Genomic DNA, 20826 nt, shown 5'->3' with positions numbered 1-20826 from the left:
GACATTTATTTAAATTTTTACTCTAGGAGGTATAGTCATGCAATCTATACTCGTAGATTAAAGTGTAAAATATCAGATACATTGAAAAAGTTGCCTGTTGTAGCTGAATTCTTCTAAAATGCATTGTTATTTTGGTAGAAGAGCCAAAAGTTCAGCAACAGGTTGAAATCTGGTAGAAATGAATGCTCTGTAAAATCTGTTTTCATATCCTGAAAATGCTTTTTCCTTGATTTCTGCATTGGTCCTCAGATGGGATGTATTTTATTAAACAGAACATCAACTAAATAGGAGGGGTGGCAAAATTTGAGTTTTGGGTGGGAGGCATTTTCATTCTTATGCATGGTAAAGCTGTGTATGGGTTAGTGCCAGGACTTTCATTTGTTGCAGGATGTCTGGCAAGTTGTATCGCAAGGCAGGAAAAGAGATCAAATGCTGTCTTGAAAACAGGAGGGATGCAACTTGCCAAGAATCTTATAAGCACTGCTGTAATGTAGAGTAGTTCTTTGCTCTTTACAGTGATCAAGAGTATTTTCTTCTGCCCTGTATTCCTTTTTTTTAACTTGGAGTTACCTAAGTCTTACAAACTGGGTGTCCTTGCTTGCTTAACTTTCATGGTACAGTCTTAAAGTAGGACTATAAATAGTATGTTGACACCCAGTTTCTTAATGAAAGATCTTGGGCAGCTGAATGTTAAGATGCCTGTTTGTATTGCTTAGTATAGTGAACTACATTTGTCCTGAAAAGCTGTGATCTCTCACTTCTCTGCGGAGTTCATTAAGTCTTATTTTTTGTTAGTAATTGTTACCTGTATTATGAAACTGCTAAATTTGTTTTTATCCCTGAAGTGAACTGTAAAGGCAAGTTATTACTAAGTCTTAATTATCTTGAAGTACCAGAAATCAGCTCCTTGCACCAGGAAATTGGTCATTTTGTTACAAATCGCGTTTACTGAAACCTGCTTACTGAAAATTCCTTGAAGAGTTTAAAATCACATGTTCCTTCTTGTTTAAGAAGCTGGCTATATAATAAAATAGTATTTGCTATATAATAGTTTTATTCTTAGGGGAAGATTAGAGCACATTGACTAAGCTGGATAAAATTCAGCCTGTACTACAGAAATGCTTTAGAGGAAGAAGGGGAAAAAAGTAATGGACTAGTTTGAAAGGACAGTTACCAAGCCTGTTAGTTACAATATTTAATGTAGTTTTTCTGATAATGCTTTATATGGACACTCACATCCCCCCCCCCCCCCCCCCCGATATTGAGCAAACGTGTTACTTTGTTGTAGATGGCAATGGATGTGACTGCAATTGTCAGTTGATGTGGAAGCCCTGTTTTGTCTTGAATTTCCCCAAAAGTTTCAGGCATATAAAATCTCACTAGCTGTAGTGAAAAGTATGTCAATTCAGTATCTGTAAGAGTAGTATCATTGTATCTGAGTTTATGCATGGATTGCAACAAATGTGAATAGCCTTAATTATCTCTACTTTAGTGAAGATTAATAATTCATTTTCATTATACTATATTTTGTAGAGGAGAATCAATTTAACATGCATTACCACAGAGTTTCCATATGGTTGAAAATTAATAACCAGCAGGTAGTTGAGAGTTTGCCAAGCTTTGCAGAAATGGCCAGTCTTTCTACAATGATTGCTTTTGATGTTTATATTAATTACTGGTGTCCATAACAGCATGAAAACTAAGATGGTTGGTTTGAGTTATTAGTAGGCAGGTAATTGAAGTTCTTGGAGTGTGTGATGATGTTTCATTCTGGGTAACTTTCTTTAATTTTTACATTGTTTATTAACTTCCAGAAACTTTTCATGTATTTATGATGATTAGCTCATACTGAAATTTGGTCTTTTGAATATAGAGCTTAATACACATTTGAGTGTTAGCCAGGTATTCACAAAATTAGTCTAGATGTAATTTTGTTGCAGATTAATATACTGGCACACTGATACAATCTTTACTTCATATCTATGTTGGATGTTGCCCATTCACTTATTTTTTTTTTTAATGGAAGTATTGTTTCTTTCAGGTTTTTGTGAAGCTTTTAGGAATCGCATTTTGCCTGAATTCTTCTCAGGACAGCTTTTTCAGAATCTATAAAATGAACCATTAGGTCCAGTTTATGTTGCACTGAATTTGTTCTGCCTTGGTGCTGTGTAAGGGTTTTTGTAATCTGGGTTCCTGATTGTCGACAGAATACACGAATAATTTGGAAATGCATTCTCTGACATCTCCTGAATTCAATTCTCTTGTTTGTGAACATGAGGGTTACTTTAAAAACATTTGTCTTGAGCATCAAACTTACTTGTCTTATTGAAGAGTTGTAAATTGCAGTATTTTCTAATCAAATTTTATTGATGAGAAAGGTCTTCCACCTGGGTCAGAGCAATCACAGGCACAGCTACAGGTTGGGCAGAGAAGAGATTCAGAGCAACCCTGCAGAGAAGGACTTGGGGGTGCTGGTCAATGAGAAAATGAACATGAGCCGGCTTCAGTGTGCGCTTACAGCTCAGAAAGCCAACCATATCCTGGACTGCATCAAGAGGAGCGTGACCAGCAGGTCGAAGGAGGTGATCCTGCCCCTCTACTCTGCTCTCGTGAGATCTCACTTGGAGTACTGTGCACAGTTCTGGTGTCCTCAACATAAAAAGGATATGGAACTGTTGGAACCAAGTCCAGAGGAGGGCCACGAGGATGATTAGGGGACTGGAGCACCTCCCATATGAAGTGAGGCTGAGAAAGTTGGGGCTGTTCAGCCTGCAGAAGAGAAGGCTGCCTGGAGACCTCATAGCAGCCTTCCGGTATCTGAAGGGGGCCTATAAGGATGCTGGGGATGGACTATTCATTAGGAACTGTAGTGATAGGACAAGGGGTAATGGGTTCAAACTTAAACAGGGGAAGTTTAGATTGGATATAAGAAGGAAGTTTTTACTGTAAGGGCGATGAGGCACTGGAATGGGTTGCCCAAGGAAGTTGTGAATGCTCCTGGTGGTGTTCAAGGCCAGGTTGGCCAGAGCCTTGGGTGACATGGTTTAGTGTGAGGTGTCCCTGCCCATGGCAGGGGGATTGGAGCTAGATGACCTTAAGGTCCTTTCCAACCCTAACTATTCTATGGTTCTGTGATTCTATGATTCTATGAGTCACTCTATGATTCTGTGATTCTATGATTTATGATTCTGCTTGTAAAGATTAGGACAGTCCATTTAGGTCAGTTATTCAGTATTGATGAGAGGTGCTTTGAAAGGCTGTACTGTTAGAAGTATTACAACCTTGATGGCAAGATTAGGCTCATTCTGTGTGTTGCACTTTGAGAGGGCACTGCTGAAAATGTTTGATTCCTACAGTGTTTCTGACGTTTTCAGTAGAGGATGGAGGTTAGCTGTACTTGGCATTCAGCTTGAGGTTTACCACAACGTAGCACATTCTGTGAAGTTTGAAAGGTAGAAGGCTCGAGATGGTAATTATTGGCAGCTATATTTAATGTGGTATTTGAACTTAAAGCCCATCTTGGATCAGCTTATCAAGTAGTAAGACTTGCTGTGTTGTCTTTGCCTGTGTAAACTCGAGGTATGTGTTACTTCCATGCATTTATGTATGCATATGTTTATGAAAGAGTATCAGTTGTGTTGGAAGCTATGACTGTGTATGTCCTGGTGCAGTACCCAGCTAAGATGCTACAAGAAAGCTAGATCTGTCTTCTAAGAAGCTTGAAGTCCAATGTTTTTTCCGTAGCATCTTTCAATTAGATGTCCTTCTAAATTAGTTCAGGTTGCTAACAAACTGTACTCTCCTGGGAGTCCATTATTTGGATTTTTAAAAAATTGTTTTTGCATCTTCAGACAGTGGATTTAGTTTGTTTTACCCTTTAGCTTCCTCTTTGTTTATTGGGCATCACTGGGGATTCTGTGAAACATATCTTCCCAAGAAAAATACTGGAAGCATACAGTGTATTGAAAGAATATTGAAGGTCAAGTCTGTTGTTACTAGAAACCTTCTTTTAAGCCATTGCTTTTGTATATCTTTTTTACTGGTTATAGTGAGAATAGCTACAAGCTAGAACTCTTCCCTGAGAAAACACTGGTTACTTTTTCTGCCTTCAGACTTTTATTTCTATGAAATATACTTAGTTCTTGCATGCCTTAAGATTACCATATGCTCATCTCTGAACAAAACCTGCTAATATTAGTTGATTTTTTTTTTTTTTTTTTTTTGATGTCTAAGCTTCTTAACTATCTTGTGCTTGAAGAGGACTTTTGTGTTGTTACAAGTAAGCTTGTCACTGGGTTAAACTGAGTCTTACTGGTCAGGTTTCATAATTTTGTCTTCAGGTGGCTTGAAGCTGGCATTTTGTCCCAGTTTCAGAGTTCTGAAAGGACTGTTTTGTTGTCCTGCTAAAACACTGGGGTTTTTTTTTTATTATTTTTTTTTTTTGAGGCCTTTGAATGTAGTTCGTAAAGGTCTTATGGATATTTACGTAGGACATTTTAAGTCTTCTGTTGTCCCTCCCACCTCCTAGTGCTCACTTAAATATCTTGTGTTCAGGAATGACTATGGAGTCTGTTTGTTCAAAGTACTGTAGCTTGATACCTTCTGTGCTTGTGTAAAATGTGTCTTGTTCCAGCAGTGTGGCCTTGAGAAGAAGCTTCAGTTATTTTAATGGTCACATCTGAATGATTCAGGCTTAGTTTCTTACCAAATCATGTTTTGCTCATTATGCATAGAATCTTATGTTTTAAGGCTGGGAAGAAGAAAGGTAGGCATAAGAACTCAAAGCTACATAAATGGAAATTGGTATCTTGCAGTGGTCTTGTACAATAAGACAGATGTTTTAAAACTTCTCAGAAAGACAAGTTTGGGGCACTGGTCTGTTTCAGCTGCCATATGTAAACAGGTGAAAAAGGTAGTACAAACTACTGCTGTTACCTCTTGGTGGAGTTTTATTTTGATAGTAGTTTGTTAAACATGTGGGATATGAAAAATGATATCTGAATAGCGGCCTTCTGGCTTCTTTGATTAAGCATAAATCTGAAAGTATCAAACTTTCTACTAAACATAGGATTACCAAAATAGCAAATGACTGGACAGGTTTAATGTGTAGACTGAATGCACACTGAGGGCATGCTTATGTGGTATAGTAACTACACAAAAACCAGTGGGTGCTTCTTTGGTAACATCTTTAGTTCTTCTACTGTTGCAGTTGGTCTTAACAGATTTGTAGCTGTGAATTGGAAGTGTTGAATATTCAGAGTTGAGAGTATATGAAGAAAACTCAAGGAGTTTTTCTTTGCTTAAGAAGCCTCTATGAGTAATTATTAAATACTGTTGATGCATTAAGTTCTTTAGAAATTACAAATGTAATTACATATGCAAGGTGTAAAAGTAGATAAGCTAAAGGATAACAGAAACTTTCAACTATTGTGGGTTTAAAAATCTTACAGCTTTCCTAGTGGAACAAGAAATATGGCCATGTATATTAAGTAAGTGCAATTGTTTTATTACACTAGCATGCACAGTGAAATACCATACTTCATGTAATAGTATAGTTGAAAATTTTGACACAGTTCATGTCTTCCTAGGTCTTCACCCTCCAGGCCCTCCTTTAGCAAGACCTATTCTTCCTCGAGAAAGAGGAGTTGTGGATAGAGTTATTGAATATTTGGTTGGCGATGGTCCTCAGAACAGGTAAAATGTTGCTAAAGGAAATATCTAAATACTCAAGAAATAAAAAACTCCTTAACTTTAAGCCACATGTGTCAAAGAATTGCAAATGAATTTGTCCAAAACTTTTGTAATGAAATGGCCCTTTCTCAGTGCTTCACCTGAGATATCTTTGTAGGAAAAATGATAACATTTCGACAAAATTAACCTCTGCTTTGGTTGGTATTAATCATGTGATACGGAAAGAAAAACCTATGCTCATGTGAGTGAATGAATTCTGTTTTGAACTAAGAAATAAATAAATTTGATTATCTTAGAACTTCAGATTTATTGCCATTATAAATTATTTCAGATTGCCTTCAGAACTGTCCAAACATATTGTAACTTCCGTGTTAACAGTGGTCACTTTTCACATTGACTGTATTCTAGTGAAATATAAATTTGGATATTATTTTCTGACCATTATGTTTAATATATTGAGCCATGAGATTTAGGTTGTAGATAAGAATATTTCACTGTTTATAAACCAACTTAAAAACCTATTATTTAATATGCAAGTTGTTTGCACTAAAAGATAATAATTTCACTGTGGAAATTATCTTTTAAGAGTAAATATCAAAGTTACTAGTCAGTATCGAAGATGAAATGCATCTCACGTAAGTGTGTTATTACTTAAAGGTATGTAATTATATATTATTCATGTTTTCTAGGTACGCCCTTATATGTCAGCAGTGTTTTTCTCACAATGGTATGGCATTGAAGGAGGAGTTTGAATACATAGGTAAGAGCTGATCTGTGGTAGACTATTAGCTGGTTTATGTTTCATAACTAACATGCGTCATACTTCATTCTGGTTGCAGTTAAGTACTTAACTGACACTGAAATACCACTTCATATGGGAATAGTTTTATGCTAACTTATTACTCTATACCTTAAGATTCACTTCAAGACTTAAAGAAGTACTTTATTGCAGCCTTCAGGCCAAGGATTTTATGTGTGGAAAAGTATTCAGTAGAAATAAGCCTCTTCCCGTACATCCCTGAGAATTGCTACTGGCTATGAATGGTTCTCAGAAGGGTTTTATATTGAGAAACTATCTGACATTAAAGTATGCCTCTTTTAGCAGAACTTAAACAAAATTTTGCTTTGGCAAGAAGATGTTGGGGAGGTATCGAAAAAGGAATAGGAACAAGCCCTAGGGGGCTATATGTGAAATTTATGGCTGACAATAACTTAAGACAGACACAGCTCTTTATTGAACACAGATGCTTTATTTTGCTTCCTTTCCATCGCAAGTGTAAGCCTGATGCTTAAGAAATGAGGAAAACGTAGATAAATCTCCTTTTTTTTTTTTTTTTTACTTAATAAACATTTAGTTTTGCTGAATTTTGTGAGTAAATATACAGCATTGTAAGAATAAGATAAGATAAACATTTCCTATGGAACCAAAGAAATGTAGTCTATATGTCCTCTTATCTCCAAGTGAGTTCACAATTCAACTGTGCAAGAAATTGCCACTTTCCCTCCTTGTCTTGTGAGGGAAAGGAAGAAATACGTATGTAACTATTAAGTGGTATCCAATACTTCTCCAGGACAAAGCTGCCTTTTCTTAATTAAGCATCATTTGAGCAGAATGCTCCTCAAAAAGCAGAGAGACATACCTTGCAGGATCAATAGCATTTACTTATTCAAGGGGTGAGGAAAGTGGAATCTGAGGGTGTTGGGGAAGTCATCTGCCAACTTAATTCTTTTATAGAAAAGAACACTATGTGGGAACATCTGGTGGTACTGAGTCTTGTTCATTGTGGCCAAGTCTTTCGCAGTGGTGGGCAGTACTCATAAGTGCAGCAGAGTTGAAAGCAAACAGGATTTTAAGAAGCAAATGTATGCTGAAGTTAAAAATGATACTGTATGTACATGCTTGTGTAAATTCGATGGAGGTGCTCTCAGGTACTGATAGTCATTTAATTCTCTTAAGTATTTCAGTTAGAATATAGTATAGGAATGAAGGTGAAAGGTGAAATTAATTAGTGATGCTACTTTTTGGGTGTGCTTTTGTGTAGCATTTAGGTGTGCCTACTGCTTTTTCCTGAATCCTGCAAGGAAAACTAGACCTCAGGCTCCACGACTTCCAGACTTCAGTTTTGAAAGAAAGCAGTCTACAGAATCGCGGTCTGAAACTGAGCTTCTAGAACCTAAAGAGACAAAGCCCCTGGAGACTCAACAAACAGAAGGTATACAGAAATCTCATGAAGTTTTTCTCTTTAAGTCGAATGAAATCCTCCCTGTCATCTAGATCTTGGTTTAGATGAGCTTTTTGTAAAAGAACTGAAGAACTGCAGCACTTGAACAGGCCTCCTAGTGGGTTGGTTGATGCCCTATGCCTGTGAACATTTGGACAATGACCTTAATAACATGTTTTAACTTTGGGTCAGGCAGTTGATCAAATGACTATTGATCCGTTCATTTGGTCGAACTTCATAGTGAGTGCAGTTTGTATTTTTTTAATTCTTGTCCCTACTTCTAGCTTAGCTTGTTGATGCTATTTTCTTCTCTCCTATACCCTAAAATTTCTTCATATTAGGCAATGTATCTCAAGCAAATCATGGCATAACAATTTTTTTCTGTCTAATGTTTACTGATGAACAGATAGAAAGTAGCACTGTAGATTACAGAAATAGTTAAGAAGGGAATATGTACCAAAGTGGTTAACTTTCACTGTGTTCAGCAGGTCATTTGATTAAGGTGTGTTGGAATTTCTGCCTTTGTTCCTTTTGCTGTTTTCCTCAGGGCAGGAAAATCTAGTAAAACTGCCTTGTTTAATTTCAGGGAGTTCAAAGACAAATTGTCAATTTTAATTTAACATAGTTCCTTTTGAAATGTTTTATAGTCTGCAGATACAGTAGGCATCTGGTGTACAGCCAACAGGAAGATGCAGTGTGTTTTAAAAGGATCTAAGAATTATAATTTCCAACCAGAGAAGCTCCAGTTAGAGGTGCTGTTGAGTATTTGATGGTATTTTACATTAGTTTAAACAGGAATCATGGAGGAAGTTATCGAATAGTTTACAGCCCTGAGATTCAGGCTAGGAGCACACCAACTGTGGGAAACTATCAAGAGTGTAACAGAAAGACTGTTTCTGCTTGATTATCTTTAACAGGGAGTACAAAATGGCATTGCCCTTCAGTTTGTGGCATGAGAAGGCTGCATGAGACTGGTAGGGAAGCCGTATCTAACTGTAGCCATTTGTGGATGTGGTCTGATGTGGGTGCATTACAGGGAAAACTTGACTGGTTTCTTTCCTGCGCCATAGTGCACTCCTTCTTCATTAAAAGTACTATTACTAGCATGAAATAAGACTTATATCAGATCCATGAAGCTAAGGCAATGCAAATTACATCTTTCCCCTCAAATAATCTAATTACCTTGTCAGTGAGTGGAGGGTAGGCCAGTAGCTTCTTGACTGCTTCTAACTTTAGAAGGTTCTTATAGAAAAGACATAATTTGTTACTGGGGTCCTAAAAACTCTTACTTTGTGTGAATCAAGTGCAGAAGCCCTTAAGACGGATATGCAGCTCTTGGAGGTGGTTTCCTTTAGGGCTTCTGAGCATTATCCATAACTGCAAGTTCTTAGAGGTTTTGGGAGAGGATGGTCCTAATTAAGTTGGTGTTATCATTGAAGGAAATCTTTATCAAACTATGTCTTTAATGGGTTTGAGCTGCTGAGTCAGTTTATAGGTGTTTCAAAAATGTAAAGCCTTAAGAATTAGTGTAAGATATTCTGTTAGGTATTTGAGGTGTAGGAGTGACAATTCTGCAAAATAACTTTCACTTTTTTGAAAGCAGGATTTACCAAGTATTTCAGGGTAAAAAATACGATGGCTTTATTGCAATAAATATGATTTTACTCATTTACCTCTAATGCTGAAAATGACTTGTTTTTTTTGTTGATATGGTCTTGTATTGATGTGCTGCTTTATTTAAAAACAATGCCAAACCACTGTGGGGTTGGTTTCCCAGTTCTTTTTTCCTGCTAGGAAGTGTATGGCAATTTTTTTTGTAAGAGGCATAAGAAGTAACTGGTTTACTGACTTTTAGTTTTATCTGGCTTAAGTATCTGATCTTTTATTTATTTCCAAGGTGATATAAAAAATTCTGTCTTGGTAATTACTAAGCAAACAGAAATGGAGTATATTTTAACATTTTATGCAAGTAGTATCTGAGAACTGTCTTCTTGATGTACAAGATGTATACCCTATCAGTTTGTCACTGTGCATTATCTGCTTGTGACTTGCCACAAGGTAATCTCTCACGAATGAGAAAATAACATTTTCAGTAAATCACTTTTTCCATCAGAACCCTAATTTGAAATGTAATGTACATGGAGTCAGGCTTGATTAATAAATGAATATATTCCTTGATTGTAAGTTTAAGGTATGAAGCTATCATTGAGGTGTAGCTCCAAGGAAGGCTTTTGTTCATTACAGTAATACAACTGCTGTCATAGCCAGAATAGACAGTATCTTCACTTACAGATGTAGATAACATTAAAAAACAGGAAAGCAACTTCACCGCTATGTTGACAACACCGGGAGATCCAGCTTTTATCTGTGACTCATTTAAACCATAGTTATATAGCTCAAAGAAACTGCAAGCTAATGTGATACAGAAGTGCTATAAACATTTTTTTTACCAGTCAGCTACTTCTACTAATGAGTAGAGCATCAAGCTGAATCTCTTTTTCAGTTGTGTGCTCATGCAGTGACAAGCATGTTATATGCAACTCCTGTGGATAAGAGATCTGAAGAATGGTTATGGAGAGTGCTGTTGGCGCTGAACCTTGGATTTCTTTGAATCCTCTAGAAATACGGAGTTGTCAGATGTCAGTCTGATACAGATTATTGGGACAATTGTTGTGCTTCCTTATTCAGCAGAGTAACTTGGGAAATTTTAGTACCAGAATGAAGCAATATACTTCAGTTCTGTTCTTACCTTTTTCTGAAATGGCTCAATCTTGACTTTCCCCCCCCCCCCCCACTAAAGACTGGTCAGTTTTCTTATGTACTTCTCTTAAAAGTATTAATGTCTGGATCGTACTGAGAAAGCCAACAGGAACCACACTTATCTTCTTGATTAAGTTTGTCTTGCCTGCATTGGTACATGGTACACTGCATTCTTCATTCAGGTTTAACATTTAGCAGTGTTTCAAAGGTTGAAAAAACTTGATTGCTTCAGTATTTTGTGGTGAATATCTATCTGGTGCTGATGTTCACAGGTCATTGTTAGCTGCCTCTGAACTTCAGATTTCAGCATGGCGGTCAGCACTTTACGGACAGCTTCCTGTGTTGTCTGCAGATTTTTGTGGAATTCCTTGACCATCTGAATGAAATATTTTATGTTGATTTAATGTTCTGTCACTTTTAAGGATTCTTCGAATACAGCAACTGCTAGTATGTTTGAAAGGACTTCCATTTAAAAGGCAAAGGCAGACACTTGGTTTGTTGCTCAGCAGAAGGATTCACAGTAATGCTGCAGAAATGATGCCACTTCAAGTGCGTGCTTATTTGAGTTCTACCTAAAGTAGGTCTTGGGTTTGGGCAAGTGTTATAGGTGGAGCTGAAATTTCAACTAGAAATAAAACTGGTTGAGGACAGAGGACTAAGAAATAAGCTTGAGTATTTGTTCTGGTCAGAATGGTCTGAATGTAGTGGTTTTGTGGTGTTTTTTTATTGTTTTTTGTTAAACTGGACTGGAGGCATTTTCTGTTTGAGAGGTTTGGCTTGCCTTCTTAAGAAATATGCTCTGCTTTTATAGGACAGCATGAGCCTGCTATATTTTTTGTAAACCATTGTTGCTTTTCAAAGATGTGAGTTTCTGCCTGCTGTGCTCTTTACTTAGTTCAGCTACTGTGGCTAGAATTCAGTGATTTCTCAAGCAGGCATGGGTCAGCTCATCCTGAGTTTAATGACTTGTTTACAAGTTCTTTTGGTTTAAAAATGCATTATATTTTCAGTCTACCAGAGCTCAGTTTTGCTGAACAACATAGTTTGCTTTTTTTTTTTTTTTCCATAGGATGTAAAGGATACAGGGAATTAAATGCTATGCTATTATTGTGCTGCTTTTTCAAAGGCTTTACAACAGCTGTCTGTGATATCAAAGCTGTTAACAGAGACTACTGTGAATCATGTTCCTTAAAGATATCTCTGACATAAGGAACTGTGTCAGTCTGTTCTAATGGGGAGTTGCAGTAGTGAAGAGAACTTGTCCCAAAGGTCTTGAAAGTACAAGTAAAATAGCTATATTTTAGTTCAGTTATTTTACACAATTTTTTGTAAGTTCCTGCATAACAGACATGTTTTACTTAATAGTGATGTAGTATTGTGATTTCACTGCTTACACGTGAAGTATTCCCTGCAACAAGAGGCAGCTGCTTACTTACAATGTGAAATATATATGCTTTCTAAGTACTAAGCATTAAGCAGGAGTTTTGGGGGGGTGGAGGGAGAAGGAACTGCTGTAGCCAGGAGCAGGCTTTTTAAAGTTGCATTGATGCAGCTCTCAGATTTGCCTCAGATCTGTGTAGGGCTGTTTGCTGTTGAGATCATGTATGTGTAGCTACATTCTTCAGTTTAATTATAGATTAAGTATAATTGTCAAGGACACCAGTTTTCTTTTGTTGTCTTTTTATGGTCAGAGCTTTCTCTTGTTAGCTACTGTTACAATAACTTAAATCATGCAATATTGTGATCAATTTGACTTTAGGCAAGCTTTACATTAATTGGTGTATTTAAAGTGGAATCACTATTTAAGTTTAATGAAGGTTGGTCATATTTATAGTTAGTAGCACCACTTACTATGATTGCCCTGACTACTCATTCAAAAGACCTACTCTTTACTTCCTTATAACTTATCAGACCTGATTATTAGACCAAAATTTTCCTTGTAAGTTTGTTTTAACTGTATATTTTGGAAAGCTTCTTCACCCTTCTGGGGAAGGGAAAAATCTTGTAATACCTGACTTTTTTTTTTTTTTTTTCTTAGAGAAAGTGTCTCCACACTTTTTAGTAGAATATAAAAATGGAAGCAGTGTCCTCCTCCTGTTCCTTTGAATATAGATAGTTAGAACTCAGTCAGATTTTCTCCTTTTCCTCAGAAGCTTCTGCTTGCTTCTGCTAGTGGCTGATTATCCCTGGAGCTGTCCTCAAACATGTGGATAATCAGTATCCTCTTGATCAGACTGAATCAATAGTCTCTTTACCTTGATCAGACTGAGTCACTTCTGCAGATTGCTAAACATTGGTCAGTTGAAGACTGAACCATTGAAAATAAGTAATGGTTCGGCTGTGCTGCAGATGAGTTGAGGGCATGGATTTGTCTCTTCCTAACATCCTATACTTTCTTTGACTCAGACCTAAACAGCAGCAGTAAAGAAGGAATGTAACTCAAGTGTGGAGAGATTGTAGCTGGAAAAGACACAAACTTATTCATAGAATTTGAGGCTGAAGAAAAAATGCAGAGATGAGACAGAAAACTGACAGTTGAGTGATAAAGATTGAGCACAGGCGGGGGTTAGGTCAAGATGGAAATTGAAGAGGGGGAAGGGAGAGTGGGATATTTGGGAAAGAAACTGGGAACACTAATTTGCTTTGGCAGAAACAGGGGGATTGACCATCTGATGGCTGGGACCAGAGAAGTTTTGGAACAAGAAACCAGGGCAGGTGTTGAGCAGCGTGTGATTGAAAAAACAGGGAAGGAAGCTGAATTGGGAGGTAACTTGGCCTCAAACTTGCTAAGGTGGAATATCAAGTCAGAGGAAGAAATGGAGCAGCTGGGCTCCACTGAGCAGTCTGGGATGGAGCTTGGAACTAGCTAGATGGAGCCCTGTGTGAAGAAGAGTCCTGAGTTCTTCATGACAGATGGCAGTTGTACGGGTCTGCTGGGCAAGGGTGTGCAGCAGGTATTCTTGTCAGTTGTGATCCTGGAAGCCAGAGCAATGGTTTTAAAACCTTCAAACCTGCCTTAATTCTGTGAATATCAGCTTGAATTGATCCTATTACTTTCTGATACCTAACATGTTTTGATAAATATGAACAACTGCTCATGTGAACCTCATGAAGCTCAACAGGGCCAAGTGCAGGGTCCTGCACTGGGGTTGGGGCAATCCCAAGCACAAACAGGCTGGGTGGAGAACAGATTGAGAGCAGCCCTGAGGAGAAAGACTGGGGAGGTGTTGGTTGGCAAGAAGCTCAATATGACCCAGGAATGTGTACTTGCAGCGCAGAAAGCCAACCATATCCTGGGTCGCATCAAAAGAAGCGTGACCAGCAGGTCAAGGGAGATGATCCTCCTCTTCTACTCTCTTGTGAGACCCTACCTGTGTTTAGCTCTGGGGCTTCTGAGAAATCTGGAGAGGGACTTTTTACAAGGGCCTGTATTGGTAGGACAAGGGGGATTGGCTTTAAACTGAAAGAAGGTAGATTAGGTTAGATATGAGGAAGAAACTCTTCACCTTGAGACACTGGAACGGGTTGCCCAGGGAAGCTGTAGATAGCCCATCCTTGGAAGTGTTCAAGGCCAGGTTGGACAGGGCTTTGAGCAACCTCACCTGGTCTAGTGGAAGGCGTCCCTGCCCGTGGCAGGGGAATTGGATCTAGATGATCTTAAGGTCCTTTCCAACCCTAACTGTTCTATGAAACTACAAACATTTGATAAGGTTAACATTTTTGAGCTCTAACTTTGCATTAATTTTGTAAATTGTCTGTCTTCACAATATACATTAAAGCTGTATATAGTATTGACTAATACTAATCAATAAATAAGCTACCATCAAAAATATCATTCTAGAGTATCTTTGTGTCATTTGGTGCAACATCTGGTGTTCAGTTTTTCAGTGCTTATGCTTACTTCAAAACGTGACTGTCTTATTTCTCATATGTTAAGGAAATGCTGTTGGGAAGCTGGAATTTACTACCATAGCAGTAGTACTTATGATAAATATTTTTGACTGGTCTTCAAAATATGCCTATTTTCAAAGAAACTCCCTTCCCAGATTGAGAGTAAAGATATTCCTGTGTATCCTTCCTGCACTTGCTGTGGCAAGGCTTAGAATACACAATAATTTTGGCTGTTTTGAAATGGTGAAAACTATATAATATATTTTTTTCTGGTTGTCTGGCTCTTTGTGTTTAAAATAGTTTCCACCAAATAGAATGTTTAGGATCTGTGTACAGATTGAGCTCTTACAAAAAATGCTGTACAGTTGGTAAAACTTCTGTTACCAGGCATAAAGAAGCTGAGGTTACCATCTCCTCTTATTTCTGTCATCGTCTCACAGTAACGAACAGGCTTAGAAAGACTCTTTTGAAGGTGAACATGTAGAAATAATAGATAATATTTTCATAGTGGTATCTGAACTCTTTTCTTTTTTCTTAAATTGTAGAGGTTTTACCTGTGACCCTCTTGTTAGAAAAATAAAACAGGTTTTTAGCAGTTGAGAACTTTATGCATGGCTGGTCAAGACCTGTGTGTGATTGCAAAATGTTTTTTCATTTGCTTTTTAAGAATATTAGGTACCTCTTTATTTCCAGAAATGGTAATTTCATCATTTTTCTTTTCACAGAATCTGAAAAAGACACAACCCAGATCGTTGAGACAAATGAGACAGATGATAAAGCATCAAGTGCTGAGCAGCTTAATGACAAGTTAGCTGAAGAGGCTGAAAAAGAAGCAGCAGAGAACATTTCAACAACTGAAGACTCTATTTCAAAATCTATTTCAGCTGAACAAAGTGAAGAATCTTTAACGAAAACAGAATAAAGTACTCAAGTGCCTTCTGTAGCTAGTTTTTAGCTTTGTTCATGCCTGTTGTTGCTATTCAGGTGAGCTTTTTTTTAATGGTACAACTTAAAAGTCTCGCTTGAGCTTAAACTGCCTCAACTGCCACAGTATGTCAAAGCTACGTCTGAAAATAGGTATTGTAAATAAAGCATATGTCTTTAAATAAGTTAACACAGAATGTGTAGTTGGCTAAAGTCTAACAGTAGTAGCAGTTGTTCAGTTTGCATATTAAAAAACTTAAAAGTGTAAGTTTTGCTAAGGGTGACCTGTAATTTTCCATCTCTTTAGCTGTCATGTGTAAAGAGCAATTACTGGCAGCAGCTGACATAGTAAGTTTGGTTTAGTGAAATTAGGATAGATATTTTGGTTTAATGCTTCCCTCTTAAAGTGAATTGAGTACATTTTAAATACACATATGTTTACAAGCTGAAGTGTCACCCGACGTTTGACTTAAGCATATGGAAGTGTCATTACAGTGTTGTTAATGTTATTCATTGTCTAACTTTTCCACAGAATTCAGTTAAATGGCACTCGGATAAGTGGCATCTCCTTTATTTGCGTTGCAAATGAACTGAGGACACATACATACAAAACTGTTTTGTGTTTACATAAAATATAGAAAGTCTCTGCACTTGATTGTACTTGAATGCAAAGCACTATTTATACCTGTACAATAATGACAAGATATAAGTGAATTTTGTGCCTTTGTGTATTTTGTTAAAGAAAATAAAGACATCTAGCAGCAACACTTGCTTTGTGATTCCTAAAAGAGAATTTCTGTTCTGCTGTATGCTAACTGTATTCTACAGTTACTTTGTGGAAGTTCAGAAGGAATATGACACCTTAAAAGGAACATGTCTATACGTAGTTAAAGGTGACTTTGATCAAATAGAAGTAGGTCCTTGCTCAATAGGGGAAGTGCATGTGCATTTGCCGTAAAACTTTCTGAACTGTGCCTGAAGTCTGTTGATGCTATTTATTGTTATCATAGTGATGAATAGTTGCTGCTGGATTACTGAAACTGTATTTGTTTTTTTATTATAACACTTTTCAAGCTAAGGAGACTTGTTAATAAGTTTCCTGTTAAATATAACAATTGGGAACCTGATTAAAAGTTTTTCTGGTGCTCAGAGGTAAAGTACCTAAATCAGAATTTTTGTTTTTCAGAAATAAATGCTGACCATGTGTAACTTGATTGATTTAGTAATGGTTCTGATAAAAGTTTTATTGTGTGTGATGTTCTTCTGTGTACCTCACTATATGGAGGGAAGGAGGAAATTTCAAAACCACTTTTAATCCATTGTCTCAGTCCCAAGGTGAAGTGTTTTACTGTGTAAAGGCAGGAGACAGCTGAATCTTAGTAGCTGGAAAGCCCTCTACAAGAAAAACATGTTTGTAAACGTGACCTTAGTATCCATGTCTTTATATGTGACATAATTATTATGTGAACAGCAATGATTAATTTTCCAAATATGTGCTATATTTTCTGATACTTTGGGGTTAGTCTTGAAGCTCAACCCTTACATCAGTCAGAATCAAGTTTGGTCTGTATTTAGATAAATGAGGATTTTTGTTTTCTGGTTCACTAACTAAATTTCAATTCATATTAATTAGTAATCTTAATAGACATAATGTAGGCATGTGATTAAAGGAGTACTTGAAGGTGTTTGGCTATATTTGTATAAACAATTAGAAAAAACATCTTGTGACTTAGTTGGGAATATAGAGAGAACAGTCCCTTTTCCAAATGTGTCTTACATTGTACCCTGTACTTTTCTCATATGGTGATAGGGGAATGCATTGTTTAATATTTTAAGAGAATGTATTTTGTAATCCAGATCTTCTTTAAAATAGAAATAATTTTGCTTGAAAGGTGACAAAGCTTACTTATTATTTTGTAAGAGTTTCCGATGTTAATCTGTGCATTTTTTACCTCACAAATTCACCTGTTCAAAGGCTGAATTTTTTGGAGAAAAAAAATCATAAAATACTTTGGTAATTCAGCACAGTAGGTTTTTTGGATGTAGTTACATTATAAGAACTAAATCCAAGTAAAATCTGGTGCTGTGATCCCTCATATGAATGCACATATTACTGTTGTTTCAGAAGTTAAGATTACTCTAAGGCCCATTTATTATTTCCTTTTAAAAATTTTAATGTCAGGCTTTTTGTAGAGTAATTAGGAATGTTAGTCCTTTCCATGGCAAGCAACCCTTGAGCTGTAATGCATATAGTGTCTATGGAATTGACTGAGAAAATCTGTTGATATTTGAGCTATATATTAAAAGCTTTTAATTTCTCTGGAAGATGTCTATTTTCAGATCTCCTACTTTTGTCAAGGAAATGTATGCTTCGTAGGCTGTGGGGAATCCAAATCCTTTTTGAAAAAGGAGAGAGTCAGTGTCTGGTATGGGGTGGGATGTTATTTCTCCCAGTGTTCTTAAATGTGGCATTAGCAACTTGCTACAGGAATGATTGGTGCTTTGTTTAACATGTCACTGAAGGGTCCAAGTAGAGATAGTCAACCTGATGTGAAAACAAATACTTGCTAAAATCTGAAACCCTAGCTTTATGAGACCAAAGACTACCTAGAATTTTTGGGGAGGGGAAGAATAAGTGAGATTAAAGCATATGATAGAGTTTTCATGAAAGACTTTCATACTAAAAAAAGTGTCCAAACAGTTGTTCCCATTAATTGCTTCAGAAGGCTCAAAAAAGATGTTAAGGATGTGCTGGAATTTTGGTAGAGAAATATCTATTTTTAAGTGTATAAATTTTCAAGGTTTTCAAGTAGCTATAGTAAATGAGGGTAGAGGGTTAATTAATCTATGTGTGAATTTTCAGGCTCAGGGAGATATGAGAGTAATAATAGACTCTGGGCTTGCCTCAGTGTACAGTAAGCATACGTATGTTACTCATGCCAAGTATGTGTCTTCCAGTCCTGATACGAAGGTGAGAAGAGTATTCTGTTTCTACAGCAGTTGCTTCTTGGCTTCTGTCTACTGCAAGTGTGGCAATAGTAAAAGATGCCTGTCCACAGGAGTTGGATTCAAATCTAAAAATACCTGTCAGTGAACAGCAGTAGCCACACTTAGCCATGTCTTTGTAATACCAAAAAACTTGGGAGTATGTAAAGCAAAATGTACATCAATTGTCAGTTACATTTAAACCAATTGTAGACTGACTCAGATGAGAAGGAAGAAAGTAGGGGGGAAAATACATAACATGCTATGGTTCCATGTTTTGTTGTCTTCTGACTTCCTAGTAGGTTCTTGAATCATAATTTTTTCAGAAGTACTTAAAAGCCTGGTCTTGGGAAAATCTCACTTCTGAGTGATGTTACACAAGCCCTATTTCTTCTTGTGGTTTGGATGAAAAGCAAAATTGAATGGGGTAGTAAAGTAATAACTTGGCAAGCTCGTTGGTGATGTTTTTATTGCTTCTGAAATATCATGAGTAGTTGTGGAGATTTTATTCAAAAGTAATTTATATATTAGGGAGGTATTACCTGGGCTGTGTAAAATCTGCCACAAAAGACAAATGAGTGTTTGTCCTGGTTTTGGCTGTGATAGAGTTAATTTTCTTCCTAGTAGCTGGTACAGTGCTGTGTTTTGGGTTTAGTGTGAGAACAATGCTGATAACCTACGAATGTTGCTAAGTAGTAGGCTTAGCTTGATCAGGGACTTCTCAGGCTCTAATGCTTTACCGCTGAGGAGGTGCACAAGAAGCTGGGAGGGAGCACAGCCAGGACAGCTGACCCAAACTACCCAAAGGAATATTCCATGCCAAAGAACATCATGCTCAGTATATAAACTGGGGGGGGTTGGCCGGAAAGGGCTGATCACTGCCTGGGGACAGAGTGGTTATCAGTCTGTGGGTGGTGAGCAATTGTATTATGCATCGCTTTGGGTGTTTTCTTGTTCATCTCTCTTCTTATTGTTTTACTTCGATTTATTTCAATTATTCAATCTATGGTTTCAATCTTCTTCGAATGTCCTCTATCCCACTGCAGGGGAGTGAGTGAGTGGCTATGTGGTACTTAATTGCCAGCTGGGTTAAGCCACAATAGTGTTCCAGTTCAAAATACACGGAAATGAGCCAGATGGTCAAACTTTAAGTTTTACTAAGAAGCCTACAGAACATGGAAATGAGGGAATGTTATTTCAAATTCTAATACTCTAAAGGAGAGCATAATTGATTACCCTTGGTCATTTTGAGAGAAATAGATCATTTAGTTGAATCTTGGTATGAAGATAGTTTGTCGCCAAGCTGATCAGCCTACATCTGGGGAAGGGCAAACTATGATGTGGAAGCTGACAATTTATGGACTGGTCTAGAGGTTATCAGAATCATATAACTAGAGGTGTGTATGGTTGCCTTGAAGTCAAGAACAAGGTTGAACTCCATGTGGTATCTGAGTAGAAGCCAATGGAAAGATGAAAAGGATGGCAGGGTGAAATGGGTAGGGGAGGAAGAGTGGTTTTGTCTGTCAGAACAAGGTCTCAAGAGGTAAAGAGGAGAAGAGCTTGGAAAGATTTTTCAAGAAGTGTAGCTGAACATGGCAGTACATACCCCAGGTGAATATCCTGTTCTTATGTCAGAAGTAAGGATGCAGTTGAAAATGAGTCATATTGGAGAAACTTTGCTTTTTAGAATTAATTCCAGAATAAGCAGAAGACAGTAACTTGGTAGAATAAGACTTGTCTAGCTATTAGTAGAGGTGATGGTACCAAAGTTGTCTTTATCCTTTTTATTTAAACATAAAAACTTAGAAATTCCTTTCTACTTTTAGAATTAGTGAAACTGTAGCAGTAATTTATTTTTATAACCTTATTAACCTTCGAAGGCTAGGACAAACACTTATCTGGTGTGTGGTTCTGAACTTAGCAATATTTATATACTAGCGGATTTGTGGTAATGGACAAGTAGGCAACAGGAAACTTATTCAGTAGTCAAGTCTGCTATCAGAAAATTCAGAAGTCTTAATTTGCATGAAGACTGCATATGTTCCGTAGAAGAGGATGGATGTAAAGAAAGTTCTAAATAAGATGCTTCTAGAGTGAGGTTTTGTTAGGTCCTCTGCAATGAGGATGGCTGCCTGTGGGGCAAGGAGTTGCCTTTCTATGAATGTTTCTCTAGAACAACAATGTTGAAGATTCAGTTTGCATCTTTGGCAAATAATCATTTGAGCAGTTTGCTGAGTGTTCTCAAGCAGAATCTTTAGTTCCTCATTTCCTTCCCTGTCTTGTGGATTGGTATTTTTGCTTAATATCTCTAAGTTGTTGTTCCTGTACAGTCACATGGTTAAAAGTTTGTGCC

At 37.2% G+C, this 20826-nt stretch overlaps 1 protein-coding gene across 2 annotated transcripts in view; it reads left to right on the top strand.

Annotated features, from left to right (window-relative positions):
• Positions 1 to 16702, top strand: part of LNPK (lunapark, ER junction formation factor) — a 46737-nt gene extending 30035 nt beyond the window's left edge. For both annotated transcript variants that reach the window (XM_080621878.1, XM_080621877.1), the window contains exons 10-13: positions 5589 to 5694; positions 6381 to 6451; positions 7734 to 7904; positions 15290 to 16702. In XM_080621878.1, coding sequence (XP_080478004.1) covers positions 5589 to 5694; positions 6381 to 6451; positions 7734 to 7904; positions 15290 to 15486 — 545 coding nt within the window. In that variant the 3' untranslated portion in view covers positions 15487 to 16702. The remainder of the gene's footprint in view (positions 1 to 5588; positions 5695 to 6380; positions 6452 to 7733; positions 7905 to 15289) is intronic.
• The last annotated feature ends 4124 nt before the right edge of the window (positions 16703 to 20826 follow it).

The sequence above is a fragment of the Psittacula echo genome, assembly GCF_963264785.1.
Source record: "Psittacula echo genome assembly, chromosome: 6".
Classification (NCBI taxonomy): Eukaryota; Metazoa; Chordata; class Aves; order Psittaciformes; family Psittacidae; genus Psittacula; species Psittacula echo.
The sequence above is the reverse complement of the archived record's forward strand: the minus strand, read 5'-3'. Positions and strand labels throughout refer to the sequence as shown.